Genomic DNA, 16,989 nt, shown 5'->3' on the forward strand with positions numbered 1-16,989 from the left:
ACTCCTCTCTCAAGTGGCAGGAGTGCTTAAGAATTGCACAGGGATTCTTGCATCTCAAGCGTATAGGGTGTATATGATAATCACACTTCTATAAGCAATAACTAACTTGTACAGGTAGTATTTCTCAGGAATTTGGTGCTGAAAAGGCAGAATTAAAGCTGTCCAGTGATGCCTTTTGTCCTTCCTGATCAATAGTGCCAGCAGGTCAGTTATTCTCCAATACACAGGGAAGATGCATATGCTCATGTTATATTGAACAGGCACTTACCTGAACTGCTCCCACGGTACACTTCATCTACCTTTAAGAATCAAGATTGCTTTCTAAACTTTTTGCCTGTTCCTATTTGACCTTTAAATAATGACAGAATCATAGAATGGTTGGAAGGGACCTCTGGAGATCATCCCGTCCCACCCCCCTGCTTGAGCAGGCACACCCAGAGCAGGGGCACAGGACCGCGTCCAGGTGTGGTTTGAATGTCTCCAGGGAAGGGACTCCACAGCCTCCCTGGGCAGCCTGTGCCACTGCTCTGGCACCCGCACAGGAAAGAAGTTTTTTCTCATGTTCAGGTAGAACTTCCTGTGTTCCAACTTGTGCCCATTGCCCCTTGGCCTGCCATCGGGCACCACTGAAAAGAGTCCGGCCCCGTCCGCTGTGCTACCAAATGTTACTTTTACATGACTATCATTAAGCCTCAAACTCTCAGGTAGTGACACAGCCTACGTGGTAAAGTGTTGGAATGAAATGTCCTAGCTTCTGTCTCTTACTGCTTTGGGGTAAAGAACTGCAGCCTTCTGTCTTCCCTTCAGAAAAACATATAGCCCTCCGAAATGTCCTTATATCTCAAGCACAGTCTATTCAGTAACTCCATTTAAACCTATTTTAACACCTGCTACGATGCAGCTCGTGGGTAGTTCTCATTGGGTGCTCCGTATTCAGTTACTGATTTTCAGGAGCAGCTTGAGACTGTGGATTCTGGATTCAAAGGGTACAAAAAGTACTCATCTTTGTTCAAAGGTCTGATCATTGTGGACCAAAATGAGAGCTCCAAGCATTCTTTTCCTGTTAGTGTATGCCACCTGCACTGTACAGCGGTTTTGTTTACCTAAAATTATGCTACAAGTAGTTCTTTTACAACTTCAGTGCAAATTTTATACAAATAGTTAGAGTTGTAGAACCAGACCCCCAACAGAATACCAATTAAATACACAGATATATAATGCAGCATGGACAGGCGTGAATTACTTGCCTGATCTTCCGAACTGTAAAACATCTTTAAGATTTTGTGTGTGCAGCGGAAATTTAACTACAAAGACTTCTGTTGTAGTCAGGGGCTAATCTTTGCCTTCACATTTTTGTGCCTTTAACAATCTTAAAATTCAATGTTTTACCTCGTTTAAATCATTGTGGAAAACTCATGGAGTTTGGGTGTTCAACTTGTATTTCTTATTCTTTCAATAATTGGTGGAAGAGTATGAAGGATGTTCCCGTCTGACTGTAATTAGAATTGTACATCAGCTTTGTTAATGAAAAAAAGAAGAAGTTGTAGGCAAGATTATATGTATCCCTGTCTTAAAAATCTTAACACATTCAGAATAAGTAGAATATCATTAAATAATGACAGTGCATAATGAATGTGATTTATGCAGAGTGTGCGCATTAATTAATTGCCACACAGAGTGCTGCAATCACCCATTTGGTCACAGGTTAGGGTAATTAAATGCTGTTCTTGCTACTGGAGAGTTCCAAACCTTGGTCCCCAAAGATGTAACATTGCATTCTAACTAATTTAACTGGTTTCATTCATTAAAAAATTGAAGAATAAATCCAATTAAAATGTATTGGAGGAATCACAATGTATTTGCCTCTTAAATCCATTTAAACATCTGTGAAAATCAAATATGCTGAAGGAAAAGAATATTATATGAGAACAAAGTTGCCCTTCTACTTTGAAGTTTAATTTAAACAATCTGGTCAAAAAATTGTACATTTAAGTAGCTCAGCGCTTGCATGTAGATATTTAAATAAAAAAGGTCAACAGAAAAGTCTTGTGAACCTGAGGACAATAAATATTGTTAAAGCTATTTTATCTAGGTCCTCTTTTCCTCTTGCATGGAAACCTGAAATTCCCAGCGCCCAAACCCAGGAGCTGCTGTCTACTTCGGCTTCTGATGTCCAATAGCCTTTTATGGAATACATTTGGAGGAGCAGTATAGTAAAGGTCCCAATGCAATAGCTAGGAAAACATGTAATTAACCTGCACAAGCCAATTCTTGTTTTGTTTTGCTGCTTTGACACTGTAAAGAGTGACAAAACCTTCTTTGTAGTCCAATGGAGGCTGGTATCAGCAGGAACTGCTGTTCAATGTCCTTCAGGTTCAGTCTGTGACAGAAGGACAGCTATGGACACAGCTGCAAAACCAAATGCTGTCTAATACTATTTTTCCTGGAGTGTTCTAAGACTAAACAGAAGAATGGTGACACCACACGTAGCCAGCAAACGATCCTATGAGAATGGAGACTGTAAGTGCTCATCTGCATTTTTCTGACTAGTATAAAATCCTCTCGGGAGCCCGATGCCTGTGCGCTTACCAGATAATCATGAAAACCCATTTCAATCAATAGTCTATAAAGTAAACCATCTTTCCATTCATATAGCATGTCTCAAACTAGAAAAAGCATTAACATTTCAACATTTAAAATATCCAACCTTACTTTTAGGAAGTATTTTTTAAGGAATAGAACATTAAACCGAACTGTTGCTAAACAGTAGTATTTATTTTGACAGCGACAGTGACGCACAAAATATTACCCGCACAAATATATTATTTCTGCACCTACAACACTATTGTTCAAATTGTTTGATGATCACGTTGCCAGTGGTGTAGGAGGCAGCTAAAAAGTGCAAGTCCTCACATAGACCTTTTTCATCTTATCACAACACGTACAAAGCGTCAGAGCACATACTTGCTGAAGCATGGTATGCTGCAATTTCAATCACTGGATAAAGGCAAATGTTGCCTTTCATTGGGCATCAACAAAATTTTGTTTAAATTCTGTTTTAAAACTCTCTTAAATTCCCTCTATTGGGCATAGCAAAGACTGAAATGTAATGGATACAAGTAACAATTTTTCAGTTCTTTCTTCCTGGGAATCAAGTCAGAGATTCTTATTACACCTGCAAAAGATTAAATCTCTCCTTTTTTATGAAGCAGGGATTTCAGAATTGTTTAAAGACAAATTAAATCCTCAAATGCAAAGAAATACCTGTGCATACTCATTTCCAGTACCCTTGCTTTTGTTTTGGAGATAACAATAGACTCTAATACATTTGTAAAATTTGTTTTTCATTGGTGCAATTGCACATGCAAATAGAGGTACCCCTAAGGATTCTGTGTTATTTCCAAAGTTTGGTGTGCTGGTTTTGGCTGGGGTAGAGTTAATTTTCTCCATAGCGGCTAGTTTGGGGCTATGGTTTGGATTTGTACTGGAAACAGTGTTGATAACACAGGGATGTTTTCGTTCCTCCTGAGCAGGGCTTACACAGAGTCAAGGTCTTTTCTGCCCCTCACCCCACCCCATCAGCGAGTGGGCTGGGGGTGAAAAGCAAGTCTTCTGGTGACATGGCACCCCAGAGAGAATTGAGTCAGACAATAGGACTCATTTCCAAAACAACCTCATAGACACTTGGGCCAAAGAGCATGGCATTGAGTGGGTGTATCACATCCCCTGTCATGCACCAGCCTCCCAGAAAATTGAACAGTACAATGGACTACACTGAGAGCAATGGGGGGTGGCACATTTAAACACTGGGATACACATTTAGCAAAAGCCACCTGGTCAGTCAAAACTTGGGGATCTGCCAATCGAGCTGGTCCTGCCCAGTCAGGAATCTTACATAGTGTGGAAGGGCATAAAGTCCCTATGTGCATGTAAAAAATGTGCTGGGGAAAACTGTCTGGGTTATTCCTGCCTCAGGCAAAGGCAAACCCATTCTTGGGATTGTTTCTGCTGTAGGACCTGGGTGCGCTTGGTGGTTATGCGGGAGAATGGGCAAGTCTGATGTGTACCTTAAAGAGATTTGATTCTGGGTGAGAATAGCCAACTAATTCAATGGTGTGATGTTAATTACTGTAAAATCATTTCTATGGTGGAAATATACTATGTCAATAGTATTACAGTAAGAATGTCCAAGATTAATGAAGAATGAACTTTGATGAAACTGAGCAAAGTGCAGCGATGATAGAATTGGAGAAGCGCAGCGATAATGGAACCAGAACTGGTTTCAGCATGCAACAATCCAACACCACACACTGTCTCTCCTGCCCTGAAGGGCTCTTATGGCAGATGGAGCCCAAAGGCATGGGCTAAATGAACTCAGCAAACATTTTAGAGGGATGGCCCGTAGACTACAGGAATGATATCTGTGTGTTTATCTCAAGAGACAGGAAAGGTGGTGGTGATTGATTGGGATGTATTAGAAAGTGTGGGACATGGGTGTGATGTAGATGGTATAGAATAAGGGGTGGATACTGTCGTGGTTTCAGTTGGGATAGAGTTAGTTTTCTTCCTGGTAGCTGGTATAATGCTGTGGTTTGGATTTAGCATGAGAATAGTGTTGATAACACACTCATGTTTTAGTTGTTGCTAAGTAGTGCTTACACTAGTCAAGGACTTTTCCGTTTCCCATGCTCTGCCAGTGAGAAGCTGGGAGGGGGCACAGCCAGGACAGCTGACCCACACTGGCCAAAGGGATATTCCATACCATATGGTGTCATGCTCAGCATAAAAAGCCGGGGGAAGAAGGAAAGGGGGCATTAAGAGTGATGGCATTTGTCTTCCCAAGTCACCATTACGCGTGATGGAGCCCTGCTTTCCTGGAGATGGCTGAACACCTGCCTGCCCATGGGAAGCAGTGAATGATTTCCTTGTTTTGCTTTGCGTGTGCACGCAGCTTTTGCTTTACCTATTAAGCTGCCTTCATCTCAACCCACGAGTTTTCTCACTTTTACCCGTCTGATTCTCTCCCCCATCCCACCAGGGGGAGTGAGCGAGCGGCTGTGTGGGGGTTGGTTGCCAGCTGGGGTTAAACCACGACATTTGGTCTCTTTAATATCTTCGTAATTATTCAAATTGTTTTCTGCTAAGACCCAAAAATTCTAGGGCATTGCCAGCCTTGAGTTTATCCTGCAAAAACAAAATGCATATATATGTTGGTGTGTGCTTACCTCATATTTTACTTAAATGGTTTTACTCATGCTTTAAAATGAACTGCTGCAAAGAGACTAAAGGGCTTCTTGCAGTCTTTGCAGAAATCAGGGTAGTACATTGATTTTCAGTGTTTTATCTCAGGTCTAAAACCAGAGGCTTAAAAAGGAGGGGAAAAAAACCCAAATGTAAAGATCATACCTTCAGTTTATTGTCAAAATCATCCATTGAATCAATCAACTTTCCAGGTTCCAGTTCCCCAAGTGGAAAAGGGTAATCTGTCCCCAAAATAACTTTGTCCTGGTAATAAGAAAACATGTTGTATATTTTGTAGTAACATTAAACAATATAGTTGCACATGTCTTCTGGAATTTATAGTAAACCACAGGAAATTACATATATATATTGGACAGATTAATTACAGAAGTTAATATGAAGATAATCTTTGGGTTCCAACTTTCACTCGGAAAAAACCAAAGCTTGAAAACAATGACTGGAGTTGATTGGCTGAATTTAAGTTTGGAAAAAGTACAGGCTATTTGCTGGTTTTGTGGTGTCTAAAGTTTGGTGTATTTTTATTCTGACACACAGAAAGTTCAAAATGCAAATCCCAGGCCCATGGGAATGTGTGTGAATACAGTACAAATGGTAATTTCCTATTCAGATTGATTTTCTGTACTGTGGTCCTGGTTTGAAATGTAACACAAAGGCATCTGTGGTTCTTCTGCACTACTCGTACTGCTTCTGCAAGTAGTTTGCCTAAAATCCTGGCGAAGTGTTGCCATAACTAAGCAGCCAATAAAGGGCACACAGAATCCTTCCTTCTGTTTCTTGCCTTCCTTTTTGGTTTTCTTTTCATGTTCATTCCATGCTCTGCACTGTTGTGTGCTGTCCAAAAAGAGTATGACAGGTTTTGACACAATTCTTTAAGACTCTCAGGAAGTTCTCTGTCAAACTCAGAAAAGAGGCTTGGATTTGGGTTATTGAATTTGAAATTCTTGACTGCATACACACACATAGAGACACACACAAACTTGAAATTAAAGATATGTGAGAAGAATGTATAATAAAAAATAGAAAGCAATCAAAATTATCTTCCATGTGATACTTTAAAAGCTGTAATAATTGCAATGTGATAATACTTAAAGCATTGTACATTGTACAATGTAGAATTGCTACAAACATTTAAATTTAAAAAATTTAATTTAATTTAATTTAATTTTATTTTATTTTATTTTACTGGTATTCAGCTTGAGAAAACAAAACCAAAATCTCATTTACAAAATTTCACATATTTTTGGAAGTCTATAATTTTTTTAAAATGTTATTGTCTTTAACTGGGGTTGGGTATTAGCTGTGCATTTGAAATGTATCTGAGAATATGAGTGATGTGGTATGATTTGTTTCTGAAAGCAAGTCAGTGAAAAGAAAATGCAGTAAAAATCTATATGCTTCACTCTTGTTATCAGAGGTGAAAAGAAATAGGCAGATCCTCAGTAGGTCCTCATTGTTATAGATTCATTTTCACACTGGAATGATATTTCCCCATTTTATCTACCTTCCATAGTCCATACTGCCAACTCTCTTGATTTTATCAAAAGTCTATTTGCCTTTAAGCTTCATCTCCTGGAGACATGACTATTTGAAAACCACAGTATTCATTTAAAAATATATTTTTAAATGTCTCAGGAATAGCAGTCAAGCTCATGAATTTGGGGCACTTGTTATAATATCTGAACTCAGTTACCAACACTGAAATAGGGTGAAAAAAAGGTATGTCAGTTATTTTATGAAAAGATTCATTATTTGTCAAATGCTTTTATATTTTTTACCTCCAGTAGATGTCACCCGAGAGTCTCTGAAAGAACCTACACAAACATACGAAATCCAAACAGAAGATACACATTCTATTGTTCTGTCCTATATTGTTGTGTTATAATTTATTATAGAAGTCCTGCCACAAGATTAGAATAGGAGAATTTATACTCCTCTGTATACTAAATCAAGTTCTGAGTGTAGATTAAACAAAATGTATTTGGATGTGTGTACGTTTAAGCAGCTAAATACATTGTTTTATTTATAATATTCAATCTGATACCAAGGAATTTTCTTCAGATACGAAAACCAAATGTATGCCACATATTAAAAAACCCCCAAACAATAAATATAGTAGCTTTATATGAGAAAATGGATTTCTAAGTAAAGGAGAAGGAAACCCAGTATTTGCCCAGCTGTTTATTAGTCAAGGTTAAGTAAGCCAGGCAGGTTGCCTGTTCTTGTTTACACCTCCTCTATACCAAAGCAGAAAGAAATCCCACCCCCTCACTGGAATAATACATAGATTATTTCAATTATATTTTTCTTTTCCTCTAACTTGAAGTGTTTCACAGCTAATCATGTAATCAATTAATTAACAGTAAAATTAAGAGCTGTAAATGAATAAGAAAAATTTAGAATCAGCGTTATTGCTGTGCTACTAGTGATATGAGGCCATTCATTTAAACTCTTTGAGCTTCAGTTTTGTACCCATCTATAAAATGGGGCTTGCAATACCTGTCTTTACCAACCAGCCTCAGACAAGTCCTGTGAAGTCTCTGCAGACAAATAACACCCCAAGCATAATAGATACATTATTATATTATTCCAAAGGGTACCAACAAAGCCAGTTTTCTGTAGATGACTTACAGTTCAATACGTTAATTAGCGCATCTCTCCTTTTAGAAAGGTACATATGGCTAATGATTAACCTCAGTGGACCCTTCTACTCAACAGAACATTTTTCACAGTAATAGGGACCTGCATCTTAAAATGAATCTCAAAGATCATAAAGCATGAGTTTGTCCTCTTAGATTAGTGAAAAATTGTATTTGCCTTGAATCTCACCTTCTTTTCTCTTATGAGGACACATCTCAAAAGAAGGCCAGGTTGCTACAGTCAGTTCTGGTCCAACTTCTGGCCAGAGAATGTTTTACTTTTGGGTGACAGCTCTTGTGGAATCACTGTGGGGAAGTTTTTGCAGAGGTGCACTGAATTGTTTAATCCCCTGTCAATCCAGTTCTTCACTTGTTGTAGCCGGCATCATTAGGGATTTTGTATTTATTTATATTCACTTCATGCTACCTCAGCACGGGGGAAGCGAAGGACTGCAGCAATTTTGCAGTCTTCCAAAATCCTTTCTCAGAAATGTAGACTTCTCCTTCCTTTAACTGGGATAGGCTCCAATTAACCTGCACCCAAAACTAAGAAGGGATGAAATTAAAGGTACATGACTCATCACAGCTGTCACTGGATTCTAATATTCATAAGCTCAAAGCCAACACTTTACATTCTGATGCCAGGTAATGGCTGCTCCCAAAGGACCTGAAGCCATGTCTCTGCACATCTTTACACACACTGATGCCCTTCCTGCACAGCTCTTAGCTATACTCTAGAGAGATGTCCTATTTCAGACCTTCAGCTCATAAAGTTACAGTGGCATCCTCAAGACCCAATCACATCATTTTTAGCTGAGCATTTATTCATCTTACACTTGTTATTCTGTCAACACAAGACTGCACTGAAAACACTAAGTTATTTGGCATTTTTTTAAGCATTTGACTCTTGGAATGGTATTATGTAAGAATATCAACTTTCATTGGAAAAAAGAGGGAACTTTTAAATCTCGATGGTTATAAAGTAAAGTTTGAAAATGTGATGTGGGGTTTTTTTTTAAGGATGAGATGCCTTAGGCTATGAAAAAGAGAAGGAAAATGTACTTTTTTTCAAGTTCACTGGAGCATTAAAAGCATTTAAGTTTTTGGGATATGACTCATTACTTTTCATCACTATGGTTCCACCTGATATCACATTTCTTGAGCTCAAAATAATCAGAGGAGAATTAAAGAAGACACCACCATCCCATGTAGTACACTGGTCAAATTTATTGCATTAAGAAACTTAATTTCAGAAGTCTGTTGACAAAATAAATGAGACACCAGAGAGGCTATTGCTGAGTGACTTTTAGATTATCAAATTAGAATCCATAACCTCTCTCTCCTCAAACAACTAAATTCCAGTTGCAAAGACTAATCATGATTAAGGGCCAGAGTCTATGTTTTGCTTCTTAGGAAGAAAGGTAGAGAAGTTACAGCTTAAGTGTGGTGCAAAGACAGCAGCTTTCCTACAACAGCCATAGCTTACAGCAGCCTTGAGATGTAAAGCTAACTTGTTACTCTAAAGCAGAACTGCTATGAGACTTGCAATCCTATACAAGTTAAAACAGAAATGTCAGCAATAGATTAAACATCCTGTTGTTCTTTCTGTCCTGCTTTGCTCTTGATACCTACAGTTCAGCTGAAAATCAGAATCAGCCAGAATCTGTGGTTTCAGCCACAGAGCTTCTAATTTACCAAGGTCTTTCTAACAATGGCAAAACATGTCTCCCAACATTTTAAAACGGGGGGAAAAAAAAAAAAGAAACAAGCAAGTGATCTTGTCTCCTTGGCAATAGAAAAAGGAATCTGACCACCTAAACATGGCAATTTAAGTGGAAGAGCTAGGCTCATCTGTGCTGTACTATAACTGCATGTAGAACAAGAACATTCTTAGGATGAACATGGCCTAGATTTGGGGAGGCTTGTCAGAAAAGGAGATAGCTGAAGGCAGGTGCTGAACTGTTACTCTATAAGCCTTTGGGTATCTTGTAAAATGGAAGCGCACATCGCATCCAGTAAAATTTGTAAATCTATTGTAAAAACTACTTCAAGCCATTGGATTACTGTAGCTATAGTTAGATTCAAAAGGTAATGCAAACTAAAAAGTCCTGGGCTGCTGACCATGATAGATTTACTATTTAGAGGTTGGTAACAGAAATTAACAGGAATCAGTATTGGGCTAGAGCCCTAATATTTTGTTAGTAACACATCTAGTGCCTAAAACTTCATCCCTGACACAGAGATCTCTCCATCAGTGTTCACCAGGACTAGCACTACCAAAAAAAATAACGCTATAACATGTCTACATGTACAGAAGGAACTTAGCAGATGCTGCCTGAGTTGATACCCACTGATATGAGAACTTCCCGCTACTAAAAGCTTATTAGTAGATCTTTTGACAAGCAAACTGACCTGGGTTTTATCTTACTTCTTTCTAATGGAACTAGGCTCCATGGTAGTTTATTTGCACATTTTATGGGGCTCCTGCTGTAAATCTGTTTTTGGTTCTTGGTGGATTTAAGAAAGAGGTGTTTTCTCTCCTCTCCTTAGAGCTGTAGTGTACATACAAATACACTTTATAAAAACTTTCTACAGTATTGTTTCAAGCTGTAGTTGTGCTGTCACATTGTTCAATTTTTCATGAATCTTCAAATGCAAGGTTTTGCTAAAAGGCACAAGTACTGTAGGGGAGCTGCAGGCAGAAGTCCAGTCTCAAAGCTACAGATTCCCTGTGCAGCACAGACTGAAAACCCATAGATTGCAAAGGGTTGAGACCTGGGCTCAGAGAACCACCATAAAGAAAGCAATAGTTCTGCATTATTTTTTTTGGCTGGCCGAGGCAGGTCACTTCTGTACCCGTTCTAGTACAGATTTATTGCAGGAACCTGCTCAGACTGTTAGAGGTGAAAATGGGAAACCGATTTCTTTTATGTAGAGAGAAAGAAGACAATTGGCTTAGCTTTTTTGTGAACTTTGGTCATACAGGAGGCCCTGATGACAGCAACAGCCCCATATGTGAGAAAGTACTATGTGGGCCTAGAAACTAATGCACAGGAAACAGGAATACAGTTGTTGAGACAAGAGAGTCATGTCAGAGCTTGCGTTTCAGGTTTTGACATCTGGTAGGTATTTGCCTGCTAGCTACAGAAATTCCATGAGGTCCAGAGATCAAGACACTAATACAGGTCTCTTGTTGATTTGTAGTGATCCATTGGAAGGTGGCACAAGTGGTGCCATCTTCAACCCCTTCCTGAGCATTTACTAATGAGAATGAATAATTTGAATGTTTTGGGATTTTTCTGTCCCATACTGTATCTGATTTAAATAGGTTGCTAAACTACAAAGATTTCTTTACTCTCTAACAATTAAAATATTTTTGCAAACCCGTGATGTTTAATGTGCTCGCCAGGAACCTCACAAAAACTTTATTTTTTACTTTTTTTTGCCTATAACTTCCCAAGTGGAAATACAATTTGATTTCTTCAAGTATACACTTGAATTTGAAAATTAAGCCATTTGAAAACAAGGCTCCAAATGAAGCAGTCTTTGCATGCAGTCCCATCTTGAACAACCTTACAAAAGGAACCAGCCTCGCTGAGCTAAGGTTCACAGTGCATATTTGCCTGGATTAAAACCACTGTTTCAATAACTCCATATAGTAAAAACATTACCAATATGGCAGAAGCCCATCAGTTTATAATAGCTCAGGTTCTAATTTTACTGGGAGATTATGCTGTCTTCTTCCTGCTTTCTTCGCCTTTTCTTCTGCTGTTTCATAGAGAATTAAATAAAGAATGACTCACCTGCTTCAGGAAGCATTAGGACTCACCTCTCCTATTACACTTGTTAGCAGCCTTAGTGCACCACGATCATGGACAAGAGAGTCTGTATAAAATGAACCAAGGTATTTTTTTGGATCCACCTTGTTATCCACTGCACATAAATCAGGGCGCATGTTGAATCCATGGGAAATTCGCCCCACTGTGTATGGAAAAGCTCCACCTGCAAGAAGACATTTTTAGTAACAGAAGCTGAAAATATGCAGGAGGAAAAAAAGCCACGTTATCAACAGAGCTGTAAGTTTTAATGCCAGCTATTTAGAAACAAAGTGGTCTGCACCAGCAATTTTTATTCACCCCCCTTCATTAACTTCTTCCTCTGTTTCCCCCACTTCTTCACTACCATGATGCCCAAATTCCTCCTGCTGCTTCCTTATCCCTTCCCCCAAACCATCTCCTGTCTCCCCTTCCTCCTTGTTTCCCTTAAAGGCTATTGTAACAGTTCAATCACTGGCTGAAACAGGCTAGAGGGTGTCCATACAAGCAGCTGATCTGGCAGATTATCTTCTTTGGGGTAACAGTACTGAGTTGGTGGCAGGCTTAAAGTGGTAACCCTATTAACTGGCATACTAGAAAATACAGTTGTACCGTGCTCAGCTAAAGAACAGGTGTTTCACATGGTATATTACTTACCTCCATGTGCAAAGCAAACTTTCAGCTTAGGAAATTTTTCAAAAATTCCTCCCATAATCATGGAGCAAATGGCTATGGTTGTTTCTGCTGGCATGCCTAGGAACAAAAAAAGGTTTATTGTATGAGAGTTTTATTTTCCTATTTGAATTTTAAATGTTACCTTCATTTTCTTCAATTAGCCTTGAGCCTATTGAAAAAATTATAGTTACAGAGCAGCTGCCAAGGGTTACACATTATTTCTATTAGAGGGACAGGGAGCTGAACATTAATTAACTGAGATGAGGACACAGGACTGGAAGCTATCTAAGCCCAGTTTTTATCCTACACCACGAGGACAGCGGACAGGCAGGTTGGGTATGTCCTGAACTGCACAGTACAGGCTTGATTCCCCAGTTGTCCTAGCTCAAAGACAAGCCTGGAATACACCAGGTTCTTTTCTCACCTGTGCTTCTGGGTTTCTTTTGTGTGGAAAGTGCGGCAAGCATGTTGCTGGATATTCCAACACAGATTTGGGGTTTAGTTATGACATGGTGCCAGTTTCTAGAGTTTAGAAATAACCTATCTCTCTCTTTGCCACTGGGTAACTTGGATGCCAAGTGTAAGGAATGTAACAGTGATTTAGGTTCCTACACCAGGCCTCAGTTTCTGAGCACACCTAACATATGTAGAATATCATGCCATTTAGGCACCTCACTTCAGACATCCAACTTGAAATTAGGAACTGAGTTCCCCTCATCTATGGGGGAAACAATACCTATCCAGCTCAAAAGGTTGTCTTTTCTTAATGTTTTACCATACGCTCAGATGCAAAGACTTTTTAGGCTTAGTAGGAAAATGTTTTAATTATACTTTGTTAAGTAAATACAGTAATTGTAGTCTCTTTTATAATCCATGTTGTTGAGCCTGCTCTGATTAAAACTAATTGATATTGTTTTAAGATAATGTACTGGTGACTGTGGCACTAAGATTTTCCAGTGTATATTACAGAATGTATATGATTTGTATACCATGTATGGTTTTGGGAACACCTCCGTTGGAGCCAGTGCAAAACCAAGCAAAACAGAACAATGCAAAACAGAATAAGTGAGGGTGGAATCAGGTCTAAACATTTCTAGGTAGCAGTATAACCTACCTCCTGTTATTCAATGTTATTCTGATTTACTTAGCAAATGCGGAAAACCCAGAAACTAGACAGTTCCCTACCTCTACGGAGACCTTTCAAAGTACATGTTTTTTCAGCTATAGTTGATGTGAACATATATTTATTTCCTCTCCAATCAACCTATTTTTAGGAAATACTCCAAGAAATTCTAGGAAGTAATGTTTGGTTTTGCCTACTCCTTCATTTATTCACATTATTTTTGAGGAGCTCATTTCAGAGACAATTCACTTTTCCCAAGTCATCTGCTCTTTGCATTTGGGACAAAGAGAATACTAGATTCTGTTGCTAATCTGAATAATTTTAATTCTAGGTATTTAAAAATTAGATAAACTAAAAAAGCTTAAAACCAAATGGCTGCTGAATTTGCACAATGGATTTAATTGTAATACTTGATTTTTTAAAAAAAAGATTGATAGGATAATAATGTAGGTTTTCGCTGCACTAGTACCTTTGCAACAATCTTCTGGGCATAATCCAGTGACAGTTCATAAATGTAGATTAAGCAAAGTAAATATACACTCACCTATTAGCCAGGGAAACCAATATTTGGACATCCTTCCGTCTATCTGCATGTCCCAGGGGTGCACAAAGACACAGCTATTTAATTTTTCCGCTGCCTGCAGAAAAAAAAAAGATCTTGACTAATCATACCAAAATACATCTTAGTTCTTAGCCATGCTTTAAAGATTACCTGCAAAATTGTACTGAGCATTCCTACTAGTAATGAAAATAGGCCCAGAAGTAAGAACTATAAGCAGTATTTGGCTATATTTACTCCTCTGGGCCATATCCTGAAGCCCTCTCTCAGTTTCAAAGTTCTTTTTGAGAATACAGGATTCGAAACACTGATGGTAATATCTTTTTAGTAAGCCAAGTGTTCCTCAGATTAATGTGGTACAAAAATGCTTTTTAGCTGTGTTTGTCAGCCATCCTGCAGTATAAAACTTGGTTCAAAATAGCATTCTTTTGGTTTCATTACACATATGAGGATGAATTCTCATAATGTTTTATAGAACCATTTTAGGATGGTTTTGCAGAATTTTTCCAGCTGCATTCAGGAATTTTCATTGCCCTTGCACTACATTTGTCTTCTTTGGCCCTCTTGCCTGGCTTAAAAAAAAAAATTAAAACTATTCTTAATCTACCCTCAGAATTTGAAATCTAGCTGTATTATGATCAATAATCCATCTCCACTCAAGTATATTAATTTTTCCAAAACTACTGACATCTTTGGAAAGGAAAACAGAAGAACAATGTAGGATGCTGACTCTGACTGAGTAATTTAACTATGTGCTTAAATTTAAATATATAGTCATCAGAGTCATTTATATGCTTAACCAGGATTTAACAGCTTCGTTTTGTCAGATGTATTTCTGGACATCCTCTTGTTGCTAAGGAGATTATCACACATTTGAAAATTTTGGGTTTATTTACCCATACGTGCATAAATAAAGCTGCAACTTTTGGATTGTAGGGAGTAATTACCGTCTACGTTTGTAAACTAAAAATAGCAATTCAATAACTGGCTTGGTAGACTGATAAAGTTTATTATCATATATGGCTTAATTTCACAATCTTTATTATCCAGGGATGTTTCTAAAACTGATAGTGGTTACTTCTTCCATGCGTTAAACATAAGCTGAAGAATGTACCATATAAGAGAGAGATCCCAGTACAAGAGAGGGATCTCAGTACAAGGGAGACATGGAGCTGCTGGAGAGAGTCCAAAGATGATGGACTGGAGCATCTCTGCTATAAGGAAACACTGAGAGAGCTGGGAGTGTTTAACCCCAAGAAGAGAAGAAGGTTCAGCAGGGATCTTACCAATATGCATAAATACCTGAAGGAAGAGTGTAAAGAAGATGGAGCCAGGCTCCTTCCTGTGGTGACCTGTGCCAGGACCAGAATGGGCACAAACTGAAACACAGGAAGGTCCCTCTGAACCTCAGGAAACACTTTTTTACTGTGAGGGTGACAGAGCACTGGCACAGGCTGCCCAGAGATGTTGTGGAATTTCCATCTTTGGGCATACTCAGAAGCCATCTGGGCATGGTCCTGGGCATCTGGCTCTAGGTGGCCCTGCTTGAGCAGGGAGTGGGACCAGATGACCTCCAGAGGTCCCTTCCAACCTCAGCCATGCTGTGATGCTGTGAATGTGTGCATCTCCGAGAGTGGAAGTTGATAACTGACTGCATACGACCATAAAAACAAAGAGTCCCGATGCTGCACTAACAGAATAAATTGAGCATTCTGAAAAATAACCTCTATGGATCAATTGCAAGCTGATGGCTATAATAATCCGTAAAACAGATACAGAATGTACATTGATTAAACCCCCTTATTTAGCCAAATGACCACCCTCATCTGGACCTCAGGCTATTCAAGAAATGCAATCTATAAATTCATTTTATAATCAATACATTCAGTTTGGAACTTTTGGTCCCATTTGCATAATTCTATATGGTACTTTGGCTCTATAGGTATCTCTGAAAATCTCAGGGAGTTTTATCAATTACCTCAATAGGATTGGATACAGTAACTTGAACCCAAAAGCAAACAGTGCAGAAATGCATTATTTGATACTGCACTTATCCTCACAAACCAAGAATGCAACTCTACAGTGAGAACACATATCCTAAAAATATTTTGTTATTAATTATCATAAAGTATGTTTCAGCATGTTTTATATTGTGTTATTGTCATTATATCCTATAATGAATTATCATATATGAGTAAAGCTGAATCTCTCTGATCACTAAGCAGATTAGAAGGTATCTATAAGCTTAGTTGATGACTGAATATATCCCAAGATATTTTTAGACAGAGTTCCATATCACAGAATTCCCCAAAACAAAGAAAGAAACATCTACTCACAGCATAAATATCATACAGTTCTGGTGCATTCAGGTCCCATTCATTGACATGAGATCCTATTTGTACTCCAGGAAATCCAAGTTCATTCACGCAGCGATGCATTTCCTTCACAGCCAGGTCTGGAGCTTGCAAAGGTATCGTACCCAAGCCGATAAACCTCTTGGGGTACTTTTTTACTGTAGCAGCTAAGTCATTATTTAATATCTGGGCTAGATCTAAAGCATCCTGAGGTTTGGCCTGGTAAGATATTAAGAAGAATAGAACATTAAAATAGAGTTCTCAAATGTTATCACCTTTGGAAGATACTGGATAAATGTCACTGCAAATAATTCAGGGACAGTGTTTGAACCTAAAATTTACTTTACAGTTCTGAATAGCTGGAAACCAGTAGGCCTAAATTCTGCCTCGCTTTAAAACCTCTGGGTGCAGTTCTGCTTCTTGTCTTTAATATTTTATCAACTGCTGTTGCCTTTACTGCCCAGGATGAGTGTAATAAAGCCCAGTTTGCTGATACACTTCAGTATCCAGTCTTTTGTGTAACCAATCCTCTGTTTTTGTTCATCCCATTGCAAAAACCTCAGCA

At 38.6% G+C, this 16,989-nt stretch overlaps 1 protein-coding gene across 6 annotated transcripts in view; it reads right to left on the reverse strand.

The window, feature by feature from the left end:
- Positions 1 to 2,754: 2,754 nt before the first annotated feature.
- ACMSD (aminocarboxymuconate semialdehyde decarboxylase) overlaps positions 2,755 to 16,989 on the reverse strand; it is a 28,251-nt gene continuing 14,016 nt past the window's right edge. For 5 of the 6 annotated variants that reach the window (XM_075092872.1, XM_075092874.1, XM_075092876.1 and 2 more), the window contains 6 exons: positions 16,407 to 16,643; positions 14,056 to 14,149; positions 12,371 to 12,466; positions 11,728 to 11,900; positions 5,407 to 5,505; positions 2,755 to 5,184 (listed from right to left, as the gene is read on the reverse strand). In XM_075092872.1, coding sequence (XP_074948973.1) covers positions 5,122 to 5,184; positions 5,407 to 5,505; positions 11,728 to 11,900; positions 12,371 to 12,466; positions 14,056 to 14,149; positions 16,407 to 16,643 — 762 coding nt within the window. In that variant the 3' untranslated portion in view covers positions 2,755 to 5,121. Of the gene's footprint in view, positions 5,185 to 5,406; positions 5,506 to 7,037; positions 7,082 to 11,725; positions 11,901 to 12,370; positions 12,467 to 14,055; positions 14,150 to 16,406; positions 16,644 to 16,989 lie in introns of all 6 variants that reach the window. The other variant, XM_075092873.1, reaches the window with a different exon arrangement.

Source organism: Phalacrocorax aristotelis, chromosome 5, assembly GCF_949628215.1.
Source record: "Phalacrocorax aristotelis chromosome 5, bGulAri2.1, whole genome shotgun sequence".
In the NCBI taxonomy this organism is placed as follows: Eukaryota; Metazoa; Chordata; class Aves; order Suliformes; family Phalacrocoracidae; genus Phalacrocorax; species Phalacrocorax aristotelis.